The following is a 26,869-nucleotide window of genomic DNA, read 5'->3' as shown; positions in this document are numbered from 1 at the left end:
AATCCCCCCCTCCCACCATTTATCTGAGGTTGTCCAATCTTTACCTGCGGGTGGGGTTCCTGCACTCTGATCTTGCTCATTCCTGGTTCGAAGTGGATCAGGGGTTGAAATACAGCTGGACCTGAAATTTAGACCAGACCAAACTCAGAGCTGGGTTAAAAATCGACCCCATCTACTTCAATTAGCATTTTATGTGCCTTCACCAGTGTCATTCACTCAAAACACTTGACAAAATTTGGATTTCTTCAGCAGAGGTAAAATTTTAGTTTAGTGTTTTTTCTTCTTTTTGAATCACATCTTTATAATCACCTGAAACCTGTAAATGGAAGTAATTTTTAAATTGTGACCTTTCTACTTTTCTCAATATGGCTTCATAGAATCATAGAACGTTTATCGCACAGAAAGAGGCCACTTGGCCCATCGTGTCTGCACCGGCCAATAAATGAGCCACCCAACCTAGTCCCACTTTTCAGCATTTGGTCCGAATCCCTGCAGATTACAGCACTTGAGATGCATATTCAGGTACCTTTTAAATTCATTCAGGGTTTCTGCCTCTACTTGTGTGTTCCAGACCCCTACAGCCCTCTGAGGGAAAAAAAAAATCCCCAATCATCATAACGACCATTTTCAGAAGAAGATTTTTTTTAAAATCCTACATTTCAATTTGACTGGTCTAATGAAGAATGGACTGTGGGATGGCAATCTTACCAAGACAAATCATTGGAGTTAACGTTCTGTATGTCTCTGTACTGAAGGTGAGATCTGGGTGCAGTCAATGGGTGAGCTTGGCACCAAAAGTGGAGGGTAATCACCAATATTTCATTTAACTTATTAGAAGGTAATTCATTGAAATATCTGTAACATGACTCTCAGGAGGAGAGGGAAGCAGTATCTCTCCTTGTTAAAGTGACCGAGTTATGAATGGAATATAGTTTACCACTGAGTGATAGCACTTGCACTTTAAAACCTTATACTTTATACGCAGTTCAAAGATTCTTCTAAACTGCCACAATAAATCCATCTCCTACAGTTCTTTGGCAATTCTATTTTTCAAATCATTCATCTTTAAAGCTTCAGTCACTAAGACTATCCATTTAGATCCATCGAGTCAAGGAACTTTTACAACACAGGGGGAAATCACTCAGCTCGCCTGTCCAAGTTCTTTATTAGAGCTATTTAACTTTAATCCTATAGCCCTGTATCTTCATCTGCCTCAAATGTTTCATCAGATAGAATACTTTTGTGGTACACATTGACCTCAATTTAGAACTAGGTTGAGATGAATGAAGCACATTTAAGATCCTTAACTGGCAAGTCTTTCATCTCAGCTGTAAAATGCTCTGGACAAATTACTCTACAAATTTGATTCTTCTAGATTATAGAATCTTCTGGTCGGCGCACAGGGGCAGGCCCCGCTCGCCAATGCGTAAAATGACGCGTGGTGACGTCGGGTGTGTGTCCCGACATCACTACACGTCACTCTGTTCTTCAGTTCAGTGGGCATGCACCGGAATCGGCTGCATGCCCGTCGAATTGTCAAAGGCCTATTAAGGCCATTTAAATAGCAATTGAAGTAATTAACAGGGCTGCCTGTCCAACCTTAAGGTTGGTGGGCAGGCAAAGAGCCCAGGCGGCCTTCGCAATTTTCATGGAACCTCATACACGAGCGGGATGAGGTTTCATGAAGGCTTTATTAATTTAATAAATTGTTTCATGTGAATTGATAAACATGTCCCACCTCATGTGACATTGTCACATGAGGGGACATGTCTGAATAATTTTATTTTTTATTAATCAAATTTCTATGACTTTCCTTAATCTTCCTGAGGCAGCTCCATGCCTCAGGGAGATTTCTGCGCCCTGAAGACCTTGACTCTCCTTGCTCCCCAAGCCTGCACAGGGAGCGCTCAGCGCTCCTGGGTGCTTGTCATGCTGGGCGGGCCTTAATTGGCCCTTCAACGTAAAATGGCAACGCCCAGCCAATCGTGGGCGGCGATCGGCTGCGTGCCCACTCCCACCCAGCCTGCCCGATGGGGAGAAAATTCTCCCCTATGTCCCAAATTGTACAGGTTATAGGTCAAATAATTTGCCTACCATCCAAGCGCTGTTATTATGTTTTATTCATATAAGTAGAATAAAAGGCTCATTGTTGTACCTGTGAATGATCTGTGAAAGTTTATTCCTTCTATAAATCAATATACAGATATTATTCACATCACACCAATTGTCATTCATATCCCAGAATCACCATCTCATCACAAAAATGTCATTGCTTTGCTCATGCAAAATATTTTCCTGACATGTGTTTCTTCTGAGACTCCTCACTCTCTGAAATTACCGGAATTCTACTTTAAATATTCAGAACTCAGGATAGATTTTTGAAAAGGTTAAGTGAATTGTTGAAACCTCCAGATAAGTGTCACATTCATATGCATGTGTGCATGCAACTGAAGAATAGGACTTAGCTCGAGAGAATCTATTTTACACATTGTCACGTACTTTTTCCAAATAAGATCACAGCACATCCAGGTCTTTCTGTGAAAGGACAGTTTCTCTCTTCTGGTAAACAGTGAAACATTTTTCATTCAGGTTGCCTAAGCAACCAAACAATTGAAATGTGATGTTTTCTGCAGGTGTGCTCCTTAACAATAGAATGAAAATACCTTCTATTGGCTTCTCAAATATTACCAAATTTCTTTTTTTAAATACAATTTTAAAGCTGGCTTTGTTCTACCATCAATGGATCGTATTCCAAGCACAGCTGATTATTTTTCAATATTCTATTTAATTGAAAATAAGGGGCTGATTACCTGATATTGGATGCCCATCGTGCTGATGTACATCTTCCATAAGTAAAACCTGTTTCACCCAATTAAACTAACAAAGCCCTAAAAAGGCTGACAGGTCAAAAAACTGAAATCTTCATCTTATCTTGGTTAATTTTGTCCATGGGTCTTCTTTTTAATTAGCAGTGTTATCTAATATTGACTATGAAAAATTCAGGGTTGTTTTCTCTGTGTTGTTTGTTAATTGTATACTAATTGTGTTTAATAGTGTGCAATGGTGAGTATTAACTGGTGATTTACTTCAATCCCTATAAATTGACACAGGCTGAAACTGTGGTTGTTGGTTTACACTTGTAATGCGTAACTGTAATTAAATTTAAAAAGTGTGTTAAGATTGGCTCCAGTTCTATCCTTCACCAACTGGCTTTCTGGAATAGAACATGGCAGCAGAGAATGGTTGCCTAAAGGCAAAGGTTGAAGCCATATTTTTTTTAAAAAGAGGAAGTTACAATCCCAGGAGGCACTGTGGAAAAACGGCAGAAAGCAAGTCTAATTTGTCAGTGTATGATCACACTCTGATGTTTTTGGAGTTTGAATCATATTACTAGTGGAAGAATGAAGTGGATATATGGACATGGGTTACGGTCTATCAAAAAAGGAACAATGCATGACTTAAGTGTTGTAGATTCCTAGCAGAAGTAAAGTATTTTGTGAGCTGGATGCCCGTCACTTGGATAGTGATGAAGGCTTTGACATTCTGTTGTCATCCTTGGATGATATTTACAAGGAAGCTGATCAGTTAAACACCAATGAGGCATGGTCAAACTTTGATAGATTTCAGAAAACAAAATCCATGAAGGAGTTGTATAAAAGGTTTGATAAAATTAAATTTCAGGATTCCTGGATCAGAATTATGGTTCAAGTTACTGGATTGTACTAAGGTATCTCATACAGACAAGCTACTGGTTCCAATTGGAGCTGATTCTTGGAAAGGGTGCCTGTGGACCTTGAAAAAATTCCTGAGGGTAGTCATTTCCTTCAGCCGTCATGGAACAAGTGGAATATTCCATGGTACCACAAAGAGGGCCCATTGATTTCAAAATGCTCCAGACACAGGATGCAAGCAATAACACATTGGAAGGATTAAGGACAGGCAGAATGAGGACGAATGCACCTTTAACAGAAGAAAGAATTGGAGCAGCAATAATAGGTGAATTAATCCCAGTAGTGTACAAGTAACAGTTAATACTTGTGTCAGGTGTGACTAGAAGCACTATTATGCAATGAACTGCCCAAAGTGAAGAGATATGGTCCTCAAAATGACATATGATGATGAGAATTCTGAGGTAGAGAATGAAAATAATGATTCATCTGAACAAATTATACTGGTCTCAAGGAGCTTTAGTCCTGTGATGACTGTGTTCATTGTGGACTTGTTCATCTGCGTAGTGCTAGATAATACTTGCACTTCAATAGTATGTGGAACAAATTGGTTGAAATGTTATCTTGATTCACTCTGAGGATTGATGCAAGGTTGAGGAATATATAAGTACTACTTTCTTTAAGTTTGATGTTGACAGCATGTTGAAGTCACTAAAGAGAGTTGTAATTCCATGTAAAATGGCTGGAGTAAGCTAACTCCAGCCATTTTATAAGTACTGATGTAGCCTCTATGAGATAACAACGCTGTTAAGTAAACCTTCTTTGAAAAAAAGCACAAATGAAGCTCGACATGGAGCATGATAATACAACTATTTTTGGAAAGTCAGTGGATTTACCCAGTCAGGACTTCATTGCATCCCCTTAACACAACCTGTTCTTTCTCATCAGTGTTAGACAATTATTATTGGCATCAGGTGGTAGGAATCAGAGACAAAAAAATCTAAAGACATGGGGCCGGATTATCATCTTGGAGGCAGGAATTATAAGTCAGGAGATTTCCTAATGTCTTGATTTAGCCTCCTGGCTGACAGTGCCTGCCCACACCATTTTCAAGGTGGGATGGTGGGGATGGGTTGGCGTTGGGCTTGCTCCCCCCATAGCAGGCCCAAGGTTGAGGCTGATGTAGGCCAATGCTCATGCTGCCGGGTTAAAAGGCCTGCCGCTATTTGCTGAGACACCATCCCAGTTATTGAGATGTGACCCCCTACCTCCCTCATCCCCCTCACCCAGCCTCACCCCCATATCACCTCAACCCCGAGCATCCCTCACACACTCCAAACCACTCATCCAAAATCCACTATATATACAACTCACAAGCCATTTAATAACATGGGGAAGTCCCTAAGAAGCTCATAAATCTGTGAAAATAAAGAAACAGCGCTTGATAATCCACTTCAAGAACTATAAATGGAACTGGAATCCTGGAATCAAAACACAAATGAGTTATAAAAATAAGGTGGACATTGAATGAAAGTGTTAAATATACTCAACTTCTGTTTTATTAAACGGAAGCTATCGTTGAAGTACAGATGGAGGGTTTACCAACAAGATTAATCAGTGAAAAATTAGTGTGCATTAATAGGTGTCAGCTGTGGCTCAGTTCATAGCACCCTCGCCTTTGAATCAGAGGGTTGTGGGTTCTTGTCCCACTCCCGGAAACCAAGAACTGTGATTGTACTCGAAAGAGTTGCAATCTGTGACTGTTGATAACTCGAAAGAATAGTCACAAAATACTAAAATAGCATTCTTAACCTTCAAGTTTTCCTATTCAGGCCAATGAAAAGTATCCTCTCAGATTTTGTAACAGTTAGGTAAAGTGTCTGAGGTAAATTAGCATAGGAGCCACAAGCTTGGTACACTTACACTCCAATAAGGAAGCAATTGAAATTGATTTTTCGTGGCCCGTCCACTTTTACAGTTGGCAGATGGGCCAGTGGTCCAGGCGGCCTTTACATTTTCGCTGAAACCTCGTCCAGAGTGGGATGAAATGTCCAGGGTGAAATATAATTAAAAAAGATATCTGGGGACTGATGTTTTTTGAGTTCTGCTGTCAGGTCCTTGAATGTGCTGCATAGACACATATGGTGCATTTTTTTCTTGCCATTTAATCTGTCCAGGTCTGCAGCTCCCTGAGGCAGCTCTAGGGAGGTTGCTAGAAGTGTCCACCAGCACCCTCACTTTTGTCAGTACCTGCCTTCTTCCCGTACACCCCCCTCCCTCCCCTCCCTCTCCTCCCTCCCCCCAGCAGCGATTAATTGGCCAGCCAGCGTGAAATCGCGTTAAGGGGCCAATTGCAGACGGAAGCACATTTCACGTCTGCTTCTGGACCCGCCGATCGCGTGTGCCCGACAAACGTAAGATTCAAGCCTAAGTTTCATGGATTTACAGAAGCTGGCAGAAGGTATGCAAACCATTTCTTAGATATCTTGGGTGAATCAGCTTGCAATACTGATCGCCTTAAAGCATTAATTTTAAGGGGAAACCACTGATGTGTGAAGATAGGTTGTGTGAAACAAATTGGTTGGTAGCTGAGGGATTCTTCTTTTGCCTTGTGTTATATTACACAGCACATTCCACACCTCAGTTAGTCGAACAACTGAAACTCAAGATGTATTTAAGCCCATTTCTATGATAATGTTCAGGAACAATACATTTATTATATTTTCTTTACAGGCTGATGCGCAGCACCTTTTTAATCTGGCTGATTCAGTAGAGGAAGGGAGTTTGCCAACAGAACTTGTAGAAATCATCGGTCGGCTTTGGAATGATCCAGGAATTCAGGGTTGCTTTGAGAGAGCGTCAGAGTATCAGCTCAATGATTCTGCCTCATAGTAGGTGACACTTATATTCTTTGCTCAGAGACATAACATGGAAAACTACATATATTTATAGCGTCATAATAAGGAATTATAAAATAATGAGCCAATCAATGGCTTGAAATCAGGATCTTTGAAAACCTGTATGAAATTAATTTGCCTGCTATTTTAACTAACTAGTTTAAAATAAATAGTTTTGATCATCATTTTCTTTATGTTAAGGGTGCTGTTTCAATGCAGCTTATTATTGTTGCAGAATGAATCCAGTTTTATTTATATTTGCGAAAGAATAGAATACCATTATATATTGACCTTTTTCCTGCAACCCTGTGGCTTAGGGAATGTTTTTGGCAATTGTAAGGCTCAGAGAGAAATGTGTAAACTAGGAGTGAATACCATGAGAATCACTGGTCCCTCTTTGCATCTCATCAGCTACCTCAATTCTTTGGACAGACTCACAGCTCCTGAGTATGTCCCATCAGAACAAGATGTCTTACGATCAAGAGTAAAGACAACAGGAATCATTGAGACCCAGTTTACATTCAAGGATTTACTTTTCAGGTAATTCCTCAATGCGATAACCTGAATTACCCGGGTGATCAAATGCTAGATTGGTCCAGTTTTCACATAACAACATCTAGTTTAAACCTTACTTTGACTCAACTGTTTCTACTTGCAATCTGTCACCCACAAATTCATGTTCCAGCATTAAATGTCAGACTGATTGATGCAGATGTTAAAAGTATCTTGAATTAAAGAGAATGTGAATAACAGGGACTTATCATTGCTGCCAGTTTGATCCTAAAATAATTGTAGCTTCGTCTTGACCATTGCAATAACGAGTCAATCATGTCACACTAATATATTGATTTGAAACTTAGCCATGCCTGAAATTTAGATTAACCAAACAATAGGGTGGGGAGCTGATGAATTTCAAGCTATTAACTGGCCATTTCCCTGGAGTATTTGCTTCAGAAAAGGGGAAAGTAAGTTACTACTTCATTTATCATCCCTCTTACTCATGGCTTTGTTCAACTGAACAGCAAAGCAGCATAGCTGCCACTAGTCACAGAGGATTCTGCAGCCTGTCCTTATGCAGCAATGTGATGTGAAGATACATGGAGACGAGTGCTCGACATGTTAGAAGACTGAAGTGTTGGAAGAGGCTATTGCTGCAAAACTGCACCCCGCCAATGCTTATTAAAAATAGCTTAAAGTGCCACGGTATCCTTGGAAGCAAGTGGGAAATTCGGTCTTGAGGATTTTATATTTTAAAGTTCCAGAAATATTTCATGCTCAACATTGGCATTTTAGCTCAGTTGGTAATACTATTGTGGTAACAAACCCCTCTGACATAAAACTGGCAGGATCGGATTGGCTGCCCCTTTAAAATCTACGAAAAGTAAAATCGGGTGGTGTTTTTGAAGCAGGCACTTGATCTAATCCCATTAGTTTCCTTCTGACCCCTTGATTCTGAGACAGAAGATTAAGTTCAAGTCTCCTTCGAGTACATGGGCACATAAGGAGTGAATTTCCATGGGGGTTCTCCTGATCATTTATGCTGTTTCTCCAGTTTTCCCATGGCTCTTTTACCAAAATAATGGCAAATGATTGGAAGAATGAATACAAAAATACACTTGCGTTTTGTAGACCACTACTTAAATGCAGTGGGAATTGGTGGATAAGTTATCTTTTGGATGAGATGTGAACTTTGGTCCTTCTCAAGTGGACATAAAAGATCTGATGATGCTATTTGAAGAAGAGCAATTACTTTTCTCTCCTGGATCACATTTCTCCCTCAACAAATACCGAAAATCACCTGGTCATTCACCTCATTTGCTCTCCTTACCTGTCTCTTGGCCTTCCACCCTACATAAGCTAACACCGAAACAAAAACACCACCTATAGCTATCCAATGCCAAACCTCGCTTCCCTGTCACCTATATCAACCCAACAATAGAGTGGAGGGGTGACGGATTTCAAGTCATTAACTGGCCACTTGGGGAGGCGGTGGTGTTGTGGTAATGTCACTAGACTAGTAATCCCGAGGCCCAGGCTAATACTCTGGGGACATGCGTTCAAAGCCCACCACGGCAGCTGGTGCAATTTAAATTCAACTAATAAATCTGGAATTAAAGGCTAGTCTCAGTAATGGTGACCATGAAACCATTGTTGATTGTTGGAAAAAACACCAGGTTCACTAATGCCCTTTAGGGAAGGAAATCTGCCATCCTTACCTGGTCTGGTCTACGTGTGACTCCAGACCCACAACAATGTACTTGACTCTTAACTGCTCTCTGAAATGGCCAAGCAAGCCACTCAGCTGTATCAAACTGCTACAAAGTATAAAAGGAATGAAACCGGACTGACCTTCCGGCATCGACATAGGCACTGGAAACGACAACAGAAAACCCAGTCTAGTTGGCTCTACAAAGTCCTCCTTACTAACATTTGGGAGCTTGTGCCAAAATTGGGAGAGCTGTCTCACAGACTAGTCAAGCAACAGCCTAACATAGTCATCCTCACAGAATCATACCTTACAGACAATGTCCCAGAAATCACCACCACCAACCCTGGGTATGCCATATCCCACCGGCAGGACACACCAAAGGTTGCAGCAGAGTGGCATACAGTCAGGAGGGAGTTGCCCTGGGAGTGCTCAACATTGACTCCAGACCCCATGAAGTCTCATATGGCATCAGGTCAAACATGGGGAAGGAAACCTCCTGCTAGTTACCACCTATCATCCTCCTTCAGCTGATGAATCAGTGCTTCTCCATGTTGAACACAAGATGGAAGAAGCATTGAGGGTGCTCATAATGTACTCTGGGTGGGGGACTCCAACGTCCATCACCAAGAGTGGCTCGATAGCACCGCTACTGACCAAGCTGGCTGAGTCCTGAAGGACTGGATCTATGGCAGGTGGTGAGAGAAGCAACAAGAGGGGAAAAACAAACTTACCTCATCTTCACCAACCTGCCTACTGCAGATGCATCTGTCCATGACAGTATTGGTAGGAGTGACCACCACACAGTCGTTGTGGGGACAAAGCCCGCCTTCACATGAGGATACCCTCCATTGTGTTGTGGGGCACTACCACCGTGCTAAATGGGATAAATTTCGAGCAGATCCAACAGCTCAAAACTAGGCATCCATGAGGCGCTGTGGAACATCAGCAACAACAGAATCGTACTCAACCACAATCTGCAACCTCATGGCCCGGCATATTCCCCACTCTACATTACCATCAAGCCTGGTTCAATGAAGAGTGCAGGAGGGCATTCCAGGAGCAGCACGAGGCATACCTAAAAATGAGGTGTCAATCTGGTGAAGCTACAACACAGGAATACTTGCATGCCAAATAGTGGAAGCAGCAAATGATGAACAGAGCTCAGTGATTCCACAACTAACAGATCAGATCTAAGCTCTGCAGTCCTGTCACATCCAGTTGTGAATGGTGGTGGACAATTAAACAACTCACTGGAGGAGGAGGCTCCACAAATATCCCCATCCTCAATGATGGGGGAATCCAGCATATCAGTGCAAAAGATAAGACTGAAGCATTTGCTACAATATTCAACCGGAAGTGCCTGGTGGATGATCCATCTTGGCCTCCCCCGGAGGTTCCCATCATGACAGATGCCAGTCTTCAGCCAATTCATTTCACTCCATGTGATATCAAGAAACGGCAACCCTTAGGATGTTGATAGTGGGAGATTCAGCGATGGTAATGGCATTGAATGTCAAGGGGAGATGGTTAGACTCTCTCTTGCTGGAGATGGTCATTGCCAGGCACTTGTGTGGCATAAATGTTACTTTCCACCTGACAGCTCAAGCCTTGAAAGTGTCCAGGTCTTGCTGCATTTGGACATGGACTTCAGTATCTGAGGAGTCACGAATGATGCTGAACATTGTGCAATCATCAGCGAACATCCCCACTTCTGACCTTATGATGGACGGAAGGTCATTGATGAGCAGCTGAAGATGGTTGGGCCGAGGACACTACCCTGAGGAACTCTTGCAATGATGCCCTGGAGCTGAGATGATTGACCTCCAACAACCACATCATCTTCCTTTGTGCTAGGTATGACTCCAACCAGCGGGGAGTTTTCCCCATTGACTCCAGTTTTGCTAGGGCTCCTTGATGCCACACTTGGTCAAATGCTGCCTTCGTGTCAAGGGCAGCCACTCTCACCTTACCTGACATATATCTCAGCCTGATTTGCAAGCATGCAGCCTTAATTCTTCAACTTTTGATCTCCTTTGTACCCCCTTTTCCCTTTCAGTACTTTCAGCCACCTTGGTCCGACACTCTAGAATCATATCCCTAAACAACTCCACCTTGTGACTCCTCTCCCCTCCTTTCCAAAGCCTCCTCAGAGATTTCACAGGATCTTTGATCACCTCTCTCCAACTTGTCATCTCTCATGCCTCACAGACATCATTTCTGTGAAGTGCTTTTAATGTTAGTGAAATAATAGTTAATTAAAATGTTGGCTATTTTAAATGTGTTGCACACACAGAGAATTGGCTTTTTCACAACAGTGTATTTGTAATAGGGCCCATGTTAAGGTTAACTGGCTTCGCCTCCTGACCATCATACAAGGTTTCTCCCCCCAGATAAATTTCTAATGGGTTCCACTAGCCTTCTGCTGTAACATCGGTGGGTCCAGGTAAGTGGCAGACATCGATTGTGCCAAGTCTCCGCGATTTCTCAGAGGTCTCCTTAATGCCTTGCAAGTGGTGGAACTTTCACCCCAATCTTTTAGGAACATAATGGGCAGGGGACAGGCCGAGAGTGGAGCTTCATAAGCATTTTTTAACATCAGGCACTGAAGTGGCAACTCATTCATGAAGTAACTGGAGACGTGTTGGTCTCCATGATGGTGTCTGCATGCACCCAAAGCGCTGATCCTTTTTAAACATTTCATAGATTGTCCTCCATGCTCATCAGGTCCATGAGTGGATCTGGAATAGGGTGGGTATCACCCAATGAACAAGTTACCGACAGAGATAATGCTGTATTCACATTTGCACCTGCCTCGCCCTTACAAATGTAGTTTCCACCTGCTAACTCCAACAGGGTGAGCGTTAGCATTGGGTGTGATTCTACTATAACCAATGGAATTGAAACCTGAGGAATTAGTGTCACTGTGATTCCAAAAGTCTGATAATGCATTCTAGTTCCACAAGATGGTGCTGTTCAACTCTTTGGAAAAGGTAAGTGTGCCTTTAGCATGCAAAGCAAATTCCAAGTAATATTTATTGTTAATTTATTCCGTGAATCTTATTTCTGAAACCTCAAAGAGTAATTTGAACCTTTGATTTGCAACCATAGTTTTGATAGTTTTCTTCACCCCAATGAGCAGTTGATGTCTGGGACAGAATACAAATAATAAAAACAGTTTATATGCCAATGCTTTTTAAGGAAAAGACAAGGAAAAAAACGTTTGCTGTGGCTTAGAAATCATGAGGCCAGGTTCCTGTCTCTCCTGCCCCAGTGCTGGATAGGAGCAACGCATTCTCAAGCCTACAGCCAAGCTTTCTGGCTACTTATCATGATTATAGAAATAATGCCTCACAGGAAAAGGCCCTTCAGCCCAACATGCCAGTCATGCTTATCCAAATAGCCTCACTTCCTTGCATAGTTCCTGCAAATTTGTCCTTGTGAAGTATCTATTCAATTCCCTTATGAAAGTTAATATTGAATCTGTTTCCACCAGACCTATCAGGCAGTATAATAACTCGTGGCATATTTATTTTTTCCTCATGTCATCTCTGGTTCTTTTGTCAATTACCTTAAATCTGTGTCCTCTGATTACCAACCCTTCTGTTACTGGAAACAGGTTCCTATATTTACTCTATCAAAAACCTTCATGATTTTGAACGCCTCTGTCAAATCTCCCCTTAACTTTCCGTACTCTAGGAAGAACAACCACAGCTTCTTTAGATTCTCCACGTAACTGAAGTCCCACAACCCTGGTACCATCCTAGTAAATATTTACCACATCTTTCCTCAAATTTTATGCTCAGAATTGGCCTCGACCCAGTTGGTGCCTAATCAGTGATTTATTCAAGGTTTGGTATAACTTCCTATCTTTTGCAGTCTATGTTTTTTTTTAAAAGCCAAGGACCTCTTCTCAACTTGCCCTGCCCTTTTCAAAGACTTGAGTAAGTACACCTTGGTTCCTTCTGTTCCTGCATCCATTTAAAATTGAGCCATTTAGGTTAAATAGCTTCTCCTCATTCTTCCCACCAAAAGAATCACTTCAGACTTCTCTGCATTAAATTTCCTTTGCCTTGTGTCTGGCCATTTCACCAATCTGTATTTTCCTCCTGAAGGCTGTTCCTCCTCACCATTACCACATTCCCAACTTTTATATACTTTTGTATCATTTGCAAACTTTGAAAATATGCCCTGTGTACCCATGTCCAGGACATTGATATATATATATATATATATATATATATAAGAACAGTGGTCCCAACAGTGATCCCCTGCAACACTGGGGACACCACTGTACACTTCTCTCTGGCTTGAAAAACAACTGTTCACCACTACTCTCTATGATTGTATCCAAACAGTTTGGAAGGGACTTTAAACTACCATCTCTGCAAAGAGACTGTATCTAGCACAGGTGCAGCTGTAACTCTCCCACCATCCTGAGAAGCCTCACAAATCCCAGGGCAACATAAACTGTGTGAAGACTTGATAAAACAGGTCTATAATTCCTTATTTCCTGAGCTTTGCCCCTGGAAAAATAACACATCCTTGTTAAGGTGAAAAATAATCAGCATGCCCCTCCCATCAACCCCCTCCCCCGCCCCCCCGCGCCAAACTTTACATTTTAAAGGATGTGACAGGCTTCACTGGCATTTGATAAGTCTTCCTGTTTTGAAGCTTTTGTCGCAATCTCATTGAAGACTCTTTGGTACTGCAGTCTAATTACTCATCCTATTCAAACTTCTATGGTCTACACACACATTAGCTGCCAAGTTTCCAACATGACAACATTGTCTACTTCAAAAGTACTTAATTGGCTGTAAAATGCTTTAAGAAGCCCTGGAGCTATGAAAGCTGCTGTATAAATCCAAGTCTTTCTTTTACCCAATTGCCTCTTGTTCATCCTTAGAGGTGAAGATGACTATGCCCGTTATCTGGGGTGTTCAATAGGGTTCTGGTGGGTACGTAGGTGATTGCTACGGGTGATCTGCATCCAGAGGTTTCTGCTACACATAGGACAGGATGCTACAGACGATTGTGCTTTGAACGAGTTTCTGGCACAGGATTTCCTCTCCTTGTGTTTTCTCTCTGTCTCTGATGTGCAGTTGATTTCGAAGGAGGCCGCACCATTTTTAATTTGGGTTAGCTGGGTGTAGCTGAGGCGAATTTCTCCCAGACTCCACATCAATATCAAAACTCCTGAATTAATCTTCAGAGTCTCCTTGTATAGCTTCTTTTAACTGCCATGAGAGCACACCTCAGACGCAAGCTCTCCATAGAATCTTCGCTTTGGTAAGCAAGCGTCAGCCATTCTGTCGACATCAGCCCAAACTCAGTTGTGACTGTATCAATATGGTGGGAAACATAGAACATAGAAAATAGGAGCAGGAGTAGGTCATTTAGCCCTTCGAACTTGCTCCACCGTTCAATATTATCATGGTTGATCCTCTGTCACAACACCATACTCCCTCTCTCTCCCCATACCCCTTGACGCCTTTAGTTTCCAGAAATCTATCTATTTCCTTCTTAAGTATATTCAGTGATAAAAACAAAAAGCTAAAAGCTACTGCGGATGCTGGAAATCCAAAACAAAAACAGAATTACCTGGAAAAACTCAGCAGGTCTGGCAGCATCGGTGGAGAAGAAATCAGTTAGCGTTTCGAGTCTTCACGACCCTTCGGCAGAACCCTTCAGACCCTTCAGTGACTTGGCCTCCACAGCCTTCTGTGGTAGAGAATTCCATAGGTTCACCACCCTCTGAGTGAAGAAGTTTCTCCTCATCTCAGCCCTGAATGGTCTACCCCGTATCCTGAGACTGCGATTCCTGTTCTAGAACCTCCAGCCAGAGGAAACATCATCCCTGCAGCCAGGAAAAACTCAGCAGGTCTGGCAGCATCGGCGGAGAAGAAAAGAGTTGACGTTTCGAGTCCTCATGACCCTTCGGCAGTTCTGCCGAAGGGTCATGAGGACTCGAAACGTCAACTCTTTTCTTCTCCGCTGATGCTGCCAGACCTGCTGAGTTTTTCCAGGTAATTCTGTTTTTGTTTTGGATTTCCAGCATCTGCAGTAGTTTTTTGTTTTTATCTCTGTGAGTTCTGCCGAAGGGTCATGAGGACTCGAAACATCAACTCTTTTCTTCTCCGCCGATGCTGCCAGACCTGCTGAGTTTTTCCAGGTAATTCTGTTTTTGTTTTGGATTTCCAGCATCTGCAGTAGTTTTTTGTTTTTATCTCTGTGAGTTCTGCCGAAGGGTCATGAGGACTCGAAACGTCAACTCTTTTTTTCTCCGCCGATGCTGCCAGACCTGCTGAGTTTTTCCAGGTAATTCTGTTTTTGTTTTGGATTTCCAGCATCCACAGTAGTTTTTTGTTTTTATCCCTGCAGCCAGTCTGTCCATCCCTGTACCATTTGTCTTCTTAACTGCTTGCTGCACCTGCATGCTTGCTTTCAGTGATTGGTGTACAAGGACACCCAGGTCCCTTTCTACATCAATATTTCCTGATCTATCACCATTTAAATAATACTCTGCCATTCTGTTTTCCAACTGAAGTGGATAACTTCACACTTATCCACATTATACTGCATCTGCCATGTATTTACCCACTCACTCAACTGGTCTAAATCACTTTGAAGCCTCTTTGCATCCTCCTCACCAGTCACATTCCCACCTAGTTTTGTGTCACCAGTAAGCTTGGAAATATTACATTTGGTTTCCTAATCCAAATCATTGATATATATTGTGAATAGCTGGGGCCCAAGTACTAATCCCTGCGGTACCCCACTAGTCACTGCCTGCCACTCCACAAAAGACCCATTTATTCCTACTCTCTGTTTCCTGTCTGCTCACCAGTTCTTAATCCATGCCAATATATTACCCCCAATCCCATGTGCTTTAATTTTGCACAGTAACCTCTTATGTGGGACTTTATTAAAGCTTTCTGAAAATCCAAATACAACACATCCACTGGTTCTCCCATATCTGTTATATTAATTACATCCTCAAAGAACTCCAGTAGGTTTGTCAAACATGATTTCCCTTTCATAAACCCATGTTGACTTTGTCTAATCCCGTTGATATTTTCTGTATCCTGTTATCACATCCTTTATAATAGACTCTAGCATTTCCCCTACTACTGATGCTAGGATAACTGGTCTGTAATTCTCCATCCCTCCTTTTTTAAATAGTGGGGTTACATTTGCCATCCTCTAATCTGCTGGGACTGTTCCAGAATCTACAGAATTTTGGAAGATGACAACCAACGCATCCACTATTTCCACAGCTATCTCCTTTAGTACCCAGGGATGTAGTTTATCAGGCCCTGGGGATTTATCAGGTGTGATTTTCCTAGCCCTACCCAATGCCAGGATTTCCCGATCCCACCGAAAGTCAATGGTCTTTTGGCTTACCTGCCATAACTCCTGCCACGCATCACGCCATAGTAGAGCTGGAAAGTCCCGGCCATCAGCTTTCAGTCCCTTTAATTTCTCCAGCACAACTGTTTTAGTGATACTAATTTCCTTCAGTTCCTCCTGCTTACTAGACTCTTGGTTCTCCTTGTATTTCTGGGAAGTTATTTGTGTCTTCTGAAGTCGTTGTTTAATTGCTCTGCTATTTCCTTCTTCTCTATTATAAATTCTCCTGTTGTGGACTGTAAGGGACCAACATTTGTCTTCAATAATCTTTTTCTATTTACAGTCCGCTTTTATGTTCCTTGCAATTTTACTCTCATGTGCTATTTTTTCCCTCCCTTAATCAATCTCTTGGTCATCCTTTTCTGAATTCTAAACTGTTCCCAATCCTCTGGATTGCTATTTTTTCTAGCAATTTTATATGACTGCTCTTTGGATGTAATAATATCCTTAACTTATTTTGTAAGCTGCTTTTCCAGTTGTGTTTTTATGCCAGAAAGGAATGTATAACTGTTGCAATGCAGGCATTCATTCCTTAAAGATTAGCCATTGTCTATCCATCATCATGCTTTTTAATGAAGTTCCCCAATCTATCATAGCCAACACCCTACATACCTTCATAGTTTCCTTTGTTTAGATTTAGGACCTAGTTTCAGATTGGACTACTTCACTTTCCATCCTAATGAAGAATTCTATCATTCATGGTCACTGTTCCCTAAAGGACCCCGCGCAACAGGATTATTAATTAACCCCTTCTCATTGCCCAATACCAAATCTAGGATAGCCTGTTCCCTCGTTGGTTCCTCAATGCACTGGTCTGAAATACCATCTTGTGCACACTCCAAGAATCTGCCACAGTATTATTGCTAATTTGGTTTGCTCAGTCTATATGTAGATTAAAGTCACCATGATTACTCCAGCACCCTCATTACATGCATCTCTGATTTCCTGTTTAATGCTGTCCCTACCTTACACTACTGTTTGGGGGCCTATAGAGAACTCCCACTAATGTTTTTTGCCTCTTGTTGTTTCTTAGCACCACCCAGGCTGATTCTACACCTAGATTTTCTGAGCTAATATCCCTCCTCACTATTGCACTGATTTCATCCTTAACTAACAACACCACCCCACCTCCTTTTCCTTTGTGCTTGTCCTTTCTAAATATCTAATACTCTTAGATATTCAGTTCCCAGCCTTGGTCACCCTGCAGCCATGTATCCGTAATCGCAGAGATAAAAACAAAAAACTGCGGATGCTGGAAATCCAAAACAAAAACAGAACAGAAATACCTGGAAAAACTCAGCAGGTCTGGCAGCATCGGCGGAGAAGAGTACAGTTGACGTTTCGAGTCCTCATGACCCTTCAACAGAACTAAGTAAAAATAGGAGAGTCGGCCCCGGTGCCTCAGGAATCTAAATTCCTCACTCCTACACCATCTCTCCAGCCAAGCATTCATCTGATCTATTCTCCTATTCTGATCTTGCTAGCACGTGGCACTGAGATTACTACCTTTGAAGACCTGCTTTTAAATGTATTTCCTAGCTCCCTACATTCTGTTTTCATGGCCTCATCCCTCTTTTTACCTATGCCATTGGTATCAATATGGACCAGGACCTCTGGTTGTTCACCCCTCCCCCACTTCAGAATGTCCTGCAGCTGCTCAGTGACATCCTTGACCTTGGCACAAGGGACGAAACATACCATCCTGTGTCATGCCTGCGGCCGCTGAAATGTCTATCTGTTCCCCTTATGATAGCATCCCCATATCACCATTGCTCTCCCACTCTTTTTTCTCCTCCCCTGTGTAGCTGAGAAACTCGTGGTGCCACGGACTTGGCTCTTGCTGCATTCCCCTGAAAAACCATCTCCTCCAGCAGTATCCAAAAACAAAATCTGTTAGAGTGAAATGGACCCATGCTTGGCATGCCAGCTCAGGTGAGTACCTCAGTGTCTGGTATTTTGACTTGCTATCTCATCTTCAGAAACTTCTGAAAGCAGCTCAAGTGAAAGTGGTTGAGCTTCTTGGCATGATGCTGGTACACAGGGTTGTCAACTGTGACTAAATGTAATCCTGGAGGTTTGATTACATGACTTGTCCCCACATTCCAGCCATTAGTTAGCCAACACATCCATCCTTGTGATGCACTGTTTTCCAATGCCAGCTGGCAAGCCAGAAGACTCATTAACCAATTGAATGACACATGACTACAGTGTGCTTGCACATGAACAGGGGAGAGGCCTCATCCTTAGTGAGACACAGCCAGAGTGAGTGTGGGTATTGGCAATTTGGTGCACAGTGGGAATTCAGTGCATAGAGGAAGAGGTGCTCTTTGTATTTTTTCTTTGCTATCCAACTTCTTAAATCTTCAGAGTGGTCTTGCCATGCTGCAGCAGTAGAGGCTACAAGGGAAAGGAATGACTGGTAAGTAGTGGGTAAGGTCAGGTAAGTAGTTACTATTTTTATTGCTTATAGTTTAAGTTCTTTTTGTGATTTATAATTTGTATATTCTGTAGTAATGAGGATCAGGAAAGAAAGGCCCTAGAGTAATTGATTTAAAAGGTTTAATTTAAAGGGATAAGTCATGGCAGGAGAGCTCAAAGCCGTGGTGTGCTCCTCGTGCTCCACGTGGGAAGCCGGGAACATTTCCAGTGCCTGGGACCAGCATGTGTGCAGGAAATGTGTCCAGCTGAAGCTCCTGGAAGCTTGGGTTTCAGAGCTGGAATGGTGGCTGGGGACACTGTGGAGCATCATGGATAGCATGTTTAGAGAGGTGGTCACACCACAGCTGAAGGGACTTGAGGAAGGAAGGGAATGGGTGACCACCAGGCAATCCAAGAGAAACAGGCAGGAAGTTCAGGAGTCCACTGTGGTCCCGCTCGCAAATTGGTATTCCATTTCCTCCAGGGAGTGCAGACAGCGCCAAGCTTCTGGCACCACAAGCAGCCTGCCTGTACAGGCGGGGAAGAAGAGAGGAAGCACAATAGTAATAGATGATTCTATAGTCAGGGGAACAGATAGGCGCTACTGTGGCTATCAACATAACTCCAGGATGGTGTGTTGCCTCCCTGGTGCCAGGGTCCAGGATGTCACTGAACAGCTGCAGGGCATCCTGAAGGGGGAGCGTGATAAGGCAGAGGTCATGGTACATGTTGGTATCAATGACATAGGTAGAAAGAGGGATGAGGTCTTGCATCAAGAATTCAGAGAGTTAGGCAGTAGACTAAAAAGCAAGACCTCTCAGGTTGTAATCTCTGGATTACTCCCAGTGCCACGTGCTAGCGAGCTCAGAAATAGGAGAATAGCGCAGATGAATACATGGCTTAAGAGTTGGTGCAGGAGGGAGGGTTTTAGATTCCTGGATCACTGGGACTGTTTCTGGGGAAGGTGGGACCTGTACAAGCTACATCTGAACCAGAGCAGGACTAACATACTTGCGGCGAGTTTGCTAGTGCTGTTGGGAGGAATTAAACTAATTCGGCAAGGGGAGGGGACACAGAATGTTAGGAGAATAGGGGCACATCATAATACAGTAAAACAATCAAGTCAGAGGGAGTACAGCTGCATTAAGTTTCATGGGAGTAAGGCAAGGTTGGATGGCCTCTACTTTAGTGCCAGGAGCATTACAGGTAAAATGGATGAGTTAAGGGTGAGGATTGACATATGGAATTGTGATATAGTAGCCATCACTGAGACGTGGTTGAGGGAGGGGCAGGATTGGCAGCTCAACATTCTGGGATATAGAATCTTCAGGTGAGACAGGGGAGGGGGTAAAAGAGGAGGAGGCATTGCATTATTAGTTAGGGAGTCATTTACTGCAGTAAGGAGAGATGATATCTTGGAGGGAGCATTGAATGAAGCTTTGTGGGTAGAGTTTAGGAATAAAAAAGAGTCAGCCACATTGTTAGGTGTTTATTATAGACCCCCAGATAGCCAGCAGGAAATTGAGGAGCAAATATGTGCACAATTTGTGGAGGTGTGTAAAAACAATAACAATAGGGTAATTATATTAGGTGATTTCAACTTTCCCAACATTAATTGGGATATACATAGTGTTAAGGGTTTGGATGGAGTGGATTTCTTGAAATGTGTACAGGAGAACTTTTTAAATCAATATGTAGAGGGTCCAACAAGGGTCGGCGTACTGCTGGACCTAATTCTGGGCAATGAAGCCGGACAGGTGGCTGAGGTGGTGGTGGGGGAGCATTTTAGTGATAGCGACCACAACGTGGTACAGTTTAAGTTTGTTATGGACAAAGAAATAGACAAGTTACAAAAAAGTGTTTTGGATTGGGGGAGAGTGGATTTTGGTAAAACAAGGCAGGATCTGGCCAAGGTGGACACATCTCCAGGTCCGGATGATTTGTGCCCCAGACTGCTGAGGGAGGCAAGGGAGGAGATCGCAGGGGCTCTGACCCAAATTTTTAATTACTCTCTGGCCACGGGGGAGGTGCCAGAGGACTGGAGAACAGCTAACATGGTTCCACTATTTAAGGAGGGTTGTAGAGATAAGCCAGGGAACTACAGGCCAGTGAGTCTCACATCAGTGGTAGGGAAACTATTGGAGAAAGTTCTGAAGGAGAGTATCTATCTCCACTTGGAGAGGCAAGGTTTGATCAGGGATAGTCAGCATGGCTTTGTCAGAGAGAGGTTATGCCTAACAAATTTGATTGATTTTTTTGAGGAGGTGACCAGGTGTGCAGATGAGGGTAGCGCAGCCTTCCCACATACCACCATAACAGCACCACCACCACCAGCCCCCCCCACCACCCCCCCCACCCCCCCCCACCCCCCCCCCCCCCATCCCAACAACCCCCCAACACAATTTTCAATATTTTTATATCTGGCAAAATAGAAATATTCAATGAAAAAAAATCTTCTTAAATGTCCCAATGATTTTTCTCCAGGGTTGCACACTGCAGTGTCCTGGAGATTGATCTTCAATTCCTGGAGATTCTAGGCCAATCCTGGAGAGTTGGCAACCAAGTTTTGTATGCTTACAGCAGCTTGGGCAGAACTATTGCACTACAGACTTTTGGTTCAGTGGACAGATTTACTCCTCTTCATTACCAGACTGATGTTCGAAGTCTGCCAATGGCTACACATGCTTCGGCAATTCCTGCATGTGGCTTGTCATCAATATGGGCAGCTCGAGAGATTGTGCTGCTGAGATAAGTGAACTCTACTGCTGACAGCTTCTAGACTGAAACACTGGGCTCGATATAGGGCACAGTGGTTAAGATAACAAAAATTCAATAATAGCATGCAAAGAAATTTTGCATGCAAATTTGTGCAGAACCCATCGCAATCCCACCCCCAACTATTTTATCTCAATATCAACATGTATTTATATAATGTCTTTAACATAGTAAAACATCCCAAGGCCCTCCACAGGAATGTTATAAAGGCTGACAGGGACCTCATAAATATTGATTTCCTGGGGTCTAATGCTGTAATCTTAATAGAGATGTGAGATACTTAAACTATGTTCACTAAGTTCAAGTATGGAGACTGATGAGTTCCAGCAATTAGAATCTCCTGCTTCTCACGGTATGAAAGGCTGGACAGATTCCTGTCCCCTGTTGTGTTATAGGTTCATTTGATGTCGCAATGATAAGATCTTGACACTTGTATGTGTAAACATGAACCATTTATTGTTAATCTTTAACTATGTTCAGATCCCAGTTAATGTCATGCATGGTACTTACCATGCAGATAGGCTGCTTCTCGACTGTTCTCTCTGTCTATTACCATGTGACTCCATACATCATACCGTGGCAGTGCCATTCTCCAGTCTCACGTTAACTCTTGTTCTGCTGAGTACCTTTACATTACAATGGCAAGCCGGCACATACAACATCATACAACATCCACCACAGACCCCACCCACAGAACTCCCATCAGTAGTTTAAACTGGGGCTTTTGTGTTTAATACTTACCTCCCTTTTCCTTTAACAATTTTTATCTCTGTTGTGTCTGAATGGGTCATTCCTTTACTCCACTACCAAAAACTATTGAGCAAAAGATGAATGTAAATTGCAGTATAATAAGCACTGTTGCACCTGGAATCTGCTGCCAGTCATCAACTGCAAGGTTTCAATAGCACTATTGTTTGATTAGTGCTTAAACACTGGACTTCTTGAGAACACAAAAGAGCAATTCCTGGCAGACATGATATCCTGTACTATTGTAAAAATAAACTTGCTAATATCTACATTAATAATTAACAAAGGGCTACTAATCACCAAACTATTAATGTCTAATTTGTCACCTAGAGCATTCTCTGCTTCAAAAATGGGAAATACATTTCCCTCATTTGTTTAAATTCAATTATTGACAATCTTAACTGGTTCAGAATAACAGTGTAAGTAACAAGCAAAGGAACTAATGAAAGCAATTCCCAGCTGAGATATCACCATGTGAAATCTGAATGCCTGTTGTTCCCATGAACACCCAGAAGATGTTAATGAAGCAATATCTTTTGTGTCGGTCAGTTCCTTTTATTCAACCAATTTACATCTGGTGGCTAAATTTTCAGCTTCGATGATTATTATCAGTGAGTGTACCTGTAATGACTGTTGGTCAGTACAACTCGGAGGACAAGTTGGAGTTAGGTTAAAAGGGCAGCTGACGCTGCATCATCGTTACAACAGCAACAATAAAAACTTGTATTTATACACCATCTTTAACATTTCAAAATACCAAAGTGCTTCACAGGGACATTACCAAACAAAATTTGACACTGAGCCACATAAGGAGATAATGGGGATGATGTGCAAAAGTTTGATCAAAGCAGTAGCTTTTAAGGAGTGTGTTAAAGGAGGATAGAGAGGCACAGAGATTTAGGGACGGAATTTCAGAGCATAGGGAGTAGGCAGCTGAAGGCTAACACTTCATTCTTCCTGCATTACAACAATGACTACACTTTAAAACTACTTAATTGGCTGTAAAACACTTTGGGATGTCCTGAAGTCATGGGAAGTGCCGTATCAATGCGAGGCTTTGCTTTCTACATTATTTCTCTGTTAACTTGATATGAATATGAAGGTAGAAATCCCTGCTGTGGCAATAAAAGCAGGCAAACATCATGTGACATTCCTTTTATCTGTTATTTTATTTGCGATATTAAACTGCTTAAAAAGTACCCTACAGTACAGGTTTCAACAAGTCTGTGCATACCCATTAAATATTATGAAATCTAGATAGGTGCTTATACCCTGTGACCATTATGCAAGCAAGTTGATAGTAAAGCAAGGAACAGCCATTAAAAAGTAGTCTGACCTGCTCATCTTTCTCAGATTTATCCAATGCCAGTGCTTCGGTTTGTTTGTGCAGTTCATTGTTTTATATGTTTGACTCAGTTGGTAGAAACCTCAGGCTATGAATTTTCACTTTGGGAGTGGGAAACAGGAGCCAGGACGGTTTCCAGGCCCTAAACCCACCCTCGGAGGTGGGCTGGTGGGGGAAAGCAGCCACTGACCAGGGATTTTCACAGAGGAGCCCCTTTTATTGTCATTGGCCTGTCTACTAAAGGGTGACAAGCAGGCTCTCAAATTTGAAGGGCCAGAGCCCTTTCAGCTTGAAAACAGCAGCTGTTAACAGTAAGTAACTGGGAGGGCACTTCAACATGAAGGTGGTCTCTCACTAACCTTTTAAAAATTGAAACAAAAAAAACAGTCAGCCCACCACTGTCAGTGGTGGAGGGGTGGGGATTGTAGGGAGGGCAGCTGCACCCAATATAGGAAGGAAAGGAGGGCCTGAAGGCCTGCCAGGAGGGCTAAACACCACCCCCTCCTCACCCACGCCGACTGCTGTCGGGTACCTAGCTCCAGGCAGTTGAACTGTCCCTCATCACATCATGAAACTTGAGGCCAACTGGAAAATCCCAGTCAACCTCCTGTCAGTGCCCTTTGTGAGGCTCTTAATGAACCTTATTGACTGCCTGCATCCTGGGGACGGGTAGCCCTGTCAGTCAGGAACCCTGTCTCCTGTAAAATGGCTGGCGCCAGGAACAGTGTTGGAAAATTGACACGCTGTCCACCGCCGCTCTCTTTGGGCCCAGTCCGGCTCTTTTCCTGACCTGGAGAGGCCTGAATATTCTGCCCTCATCTCTTGATCAGGAGATTGTGTGATGAGCCCTTATACCAGTGATTCAGTGCTCAATCTGGGATAAATGGATACTAAGAGAGCACTGCAATGTTGGTGTTGCCAATATTTTCATTATAGTGCTAGCCTTATGGTCCTACCTGATTCTATTGATGTTTCAGCTGAACGCTAAAAATTGATGGCACAGAACTCTCCTGGTATATTTTCCATTGTTACTTCCACAGTCAATGCAAAGTAAAAATCACATTCACTCGTTCATTTAGCCCTGGCTCTCTGTGGGACATCGCTGATGCAGAATAGTGCCACATTTTGCTTACACAACAACAGTCACTATAATTTAAAAAAATAATTACTGCGGAAAGCACTTTCAGATGTTTTGCCACGGAAGATCTCATATAAATTCAAGCATTATTATACACTAACACCTAGGCTCTACTTTGCTGATAGTCCCTGTACTTCCATTGCCTTTCTTTGATATTGCTTCATATATTGGAATCTGTCCTAAATAGCTGAGTTCTACTAGACAAAAGAGAAAAATGGTTGAAATGCAAAATTATCTTTTTACTTTCACGGGATGGTCTTTTTTCCTAAGATATTATACCTGCTCCTCATTCTCAATATCTGCTGCAATTCCCCCTTATTTTACTCATATTTTCTCACCTTGCCCTGTGGACCCAATACATAATCCAATTTACAGACTCATTATAATGCATGAGGGTTGGTGCCTTCACATCTGCCTATTGGTTAAATACGATACCCACCTTTATCCTCCCTCACATCAGATGAACCCTGAGTTCTACTGGGATGATTCCAAGATGAAACTGCAAAACAGCTTTATTATCACAGCCGACAAAAAAAAAAGTATTAAAACCTGGACAGAAAATGCTGGAAAAACTCAGCAGCTTCTGTGGAGAGAGAAACAGAGTAAACATTGACTTCTTCAGAGCAGAAGGACCCGAAATGTTAACTCTGTTTCCCTCTCCACAGATGCTGTCAGGCCTGCTGAGTTTTTCCAGCATTTTCTGTTTTTATTTCGGATTTCCAGCATCCGCGGTATTTTGCTTCTATATTAAAATCTGGATTCTTTTTCAAACAAGTCGTCAGTGAGTTAAAACACTTTGAATGGATATCTTAATTCTGTTATCCAGAATCTTCCAGTCAACCTTAGCTGTGAAGAGCATTTTTATGTCAGACAATTGGCCATGATGCCAGCTCTGAAAACACTGATATTACCTCAAACAATCGTCTTCTTTCTTTTGTACACCATTCTTTTCTTCCTTTTTCTCAGAATGATTGATGTTGGAGGACAAAGGTCAGAGAGGAAGAAATGGATTCACTGCTTCGAAGGAGTTACGTGTATTATTTTTTGTGCTGCTTTGAGTGCATACGACATGGTGTTGATTGAAGATGAGGAAGTGGTGAGTGTAACAACATCAGGGCAGCTCGACATTGTTTAATTATCGTTTCGGTTGCTTCCCTTGGACACCATCCTGTTTCTAAAGATGTATCAGATGCTTGTGACTTTGTCATGTAAATACGCCCACAATCTTAAAAGGGGCACTGACACAATGGTCAGATGTTCTGCTAAACCTTTCTAAAATAATACCAGAAGGGGTTATAATTTTAGTGGATGCGATACAAGCTACAAAACAGGGAAACAATTGTACTCTTGTCTACTTAAATTACATTAATTTAGCAAAATAAGTGGACCTGAGTAAAAAGCAGAGCAATCAATGTTTGTCATATATTTATTATACGTTTAACATCAACAGAAACTGGCATAAACAAGTGAAAAGTTAATAGATGTTCCGAAGAAGAGTCATACTGCCTTGAAACGTTAACTGTTTCTCTTGCTGCCAGACCTGCTGAGTTTTTCCAGCACTTTCTGGTTTTATTTATTACTAATAGATATATGGTATGTCCCAGCCACAGAAGTCACAGGCTGGATTTTACATGCCCACACCAAGCGTGTTTTTGGTGGAGTGGGGAGGACGCAAAATGGGGCAGGTGCCAACACCACCAGCTTTCTGCCCACTCCCGAGCTCACCCCCATAATATGGGATGTGAATGGACGTCGAAATCGGCAGCCCGCATGCCATATTTAAGTAAATAATCAAGGGTCAATTGAACTTGTTAACAAGCCGATTCACCCCGATAATACGCTGGCCACGTCATAATATGGTTGGCATAGGCAGTTAGGCAGGAGTGGGCAGGCCATTTTTTAAACAAAACTTTTTGAAAGGGTGGGAAGGAAGTGGAGGTACTATCTTCAGGTGTGCCCTTTGCGCATAGGGGGGCAGCCGCCTTAAGATAGTACCTCCCTTTCTTTCTCCCTGCCTGCTCGCCAAATCCCACCACCACCCCCTCCTTAAACTGGCCAAACCCTCCACGCCCAATACCCCGAACTTACCTTGCTCCGGGATCCATTGGGCCTTCTTTTTGGGACCAGTTGTAGTCCCAGCAGCATCCATGAGTGTGCTCTTGGTGCTGCCCAGACTGCTAGAGCCGTCGACCAATCTGATTGGCTGGCAGCTCCCAAGGGTGTCACCTCCTCCCCAGTGAGGAATGGATATCCCACTTGCTGTCT

At 42.6% G+C, this 26,869-nt stretch overlaps 1 protein-coding gene across 1 annotated transcript in view; it reads left to right on the top strand.

The window, feature by feature from the left end:
* LOC144688038 (guanine nucleotide-binding protein G(t) subunit alpha-3-like) overlaps positions 1 to 26,869 on the top strand; it is a 66,338-nt gene that overhangs the window by 14,108 nt on the left and 25,361 nt on the right. Inside the window, exons 4-6 of the mRNA XM_078554692.1 lie at positions 6,402 to 6,559; positions 6,977 to 7,105; positions 25,571 to 25,700. Of these exons, the coding sequence (XP_078410818.1) occupies positions 6,402 to 6,559; positions 6,977 to 7,105; positions 25,571 to 25,700 (417 nt within the window). The remainder of the gene's footprint in view (positions 1 to 6,401; positions 6,560 to 6,976; positions 7,106 to 25,570; positions 25,701 to 26,869) is intronic.

The sequence above is a fragment of the Cetorhinus maximus genome, chromosome 12 (assembly GCF_964194155.1).
Source record: "Cetorhinus maximus chromosome 12, sCetMax3.hap1.1, whole genome shotgun sequence".
Classification (NCBI taxonomy): Eukaryota; Metazoa; Chordata; class Chondrichthyes; order Lamniformes; family Cetorhinidae; genus Cetorhinus; species Cetorhinus maximus.
This window is presented reverse-complemented; position numbering and strand designations above follow the sequence as displayed.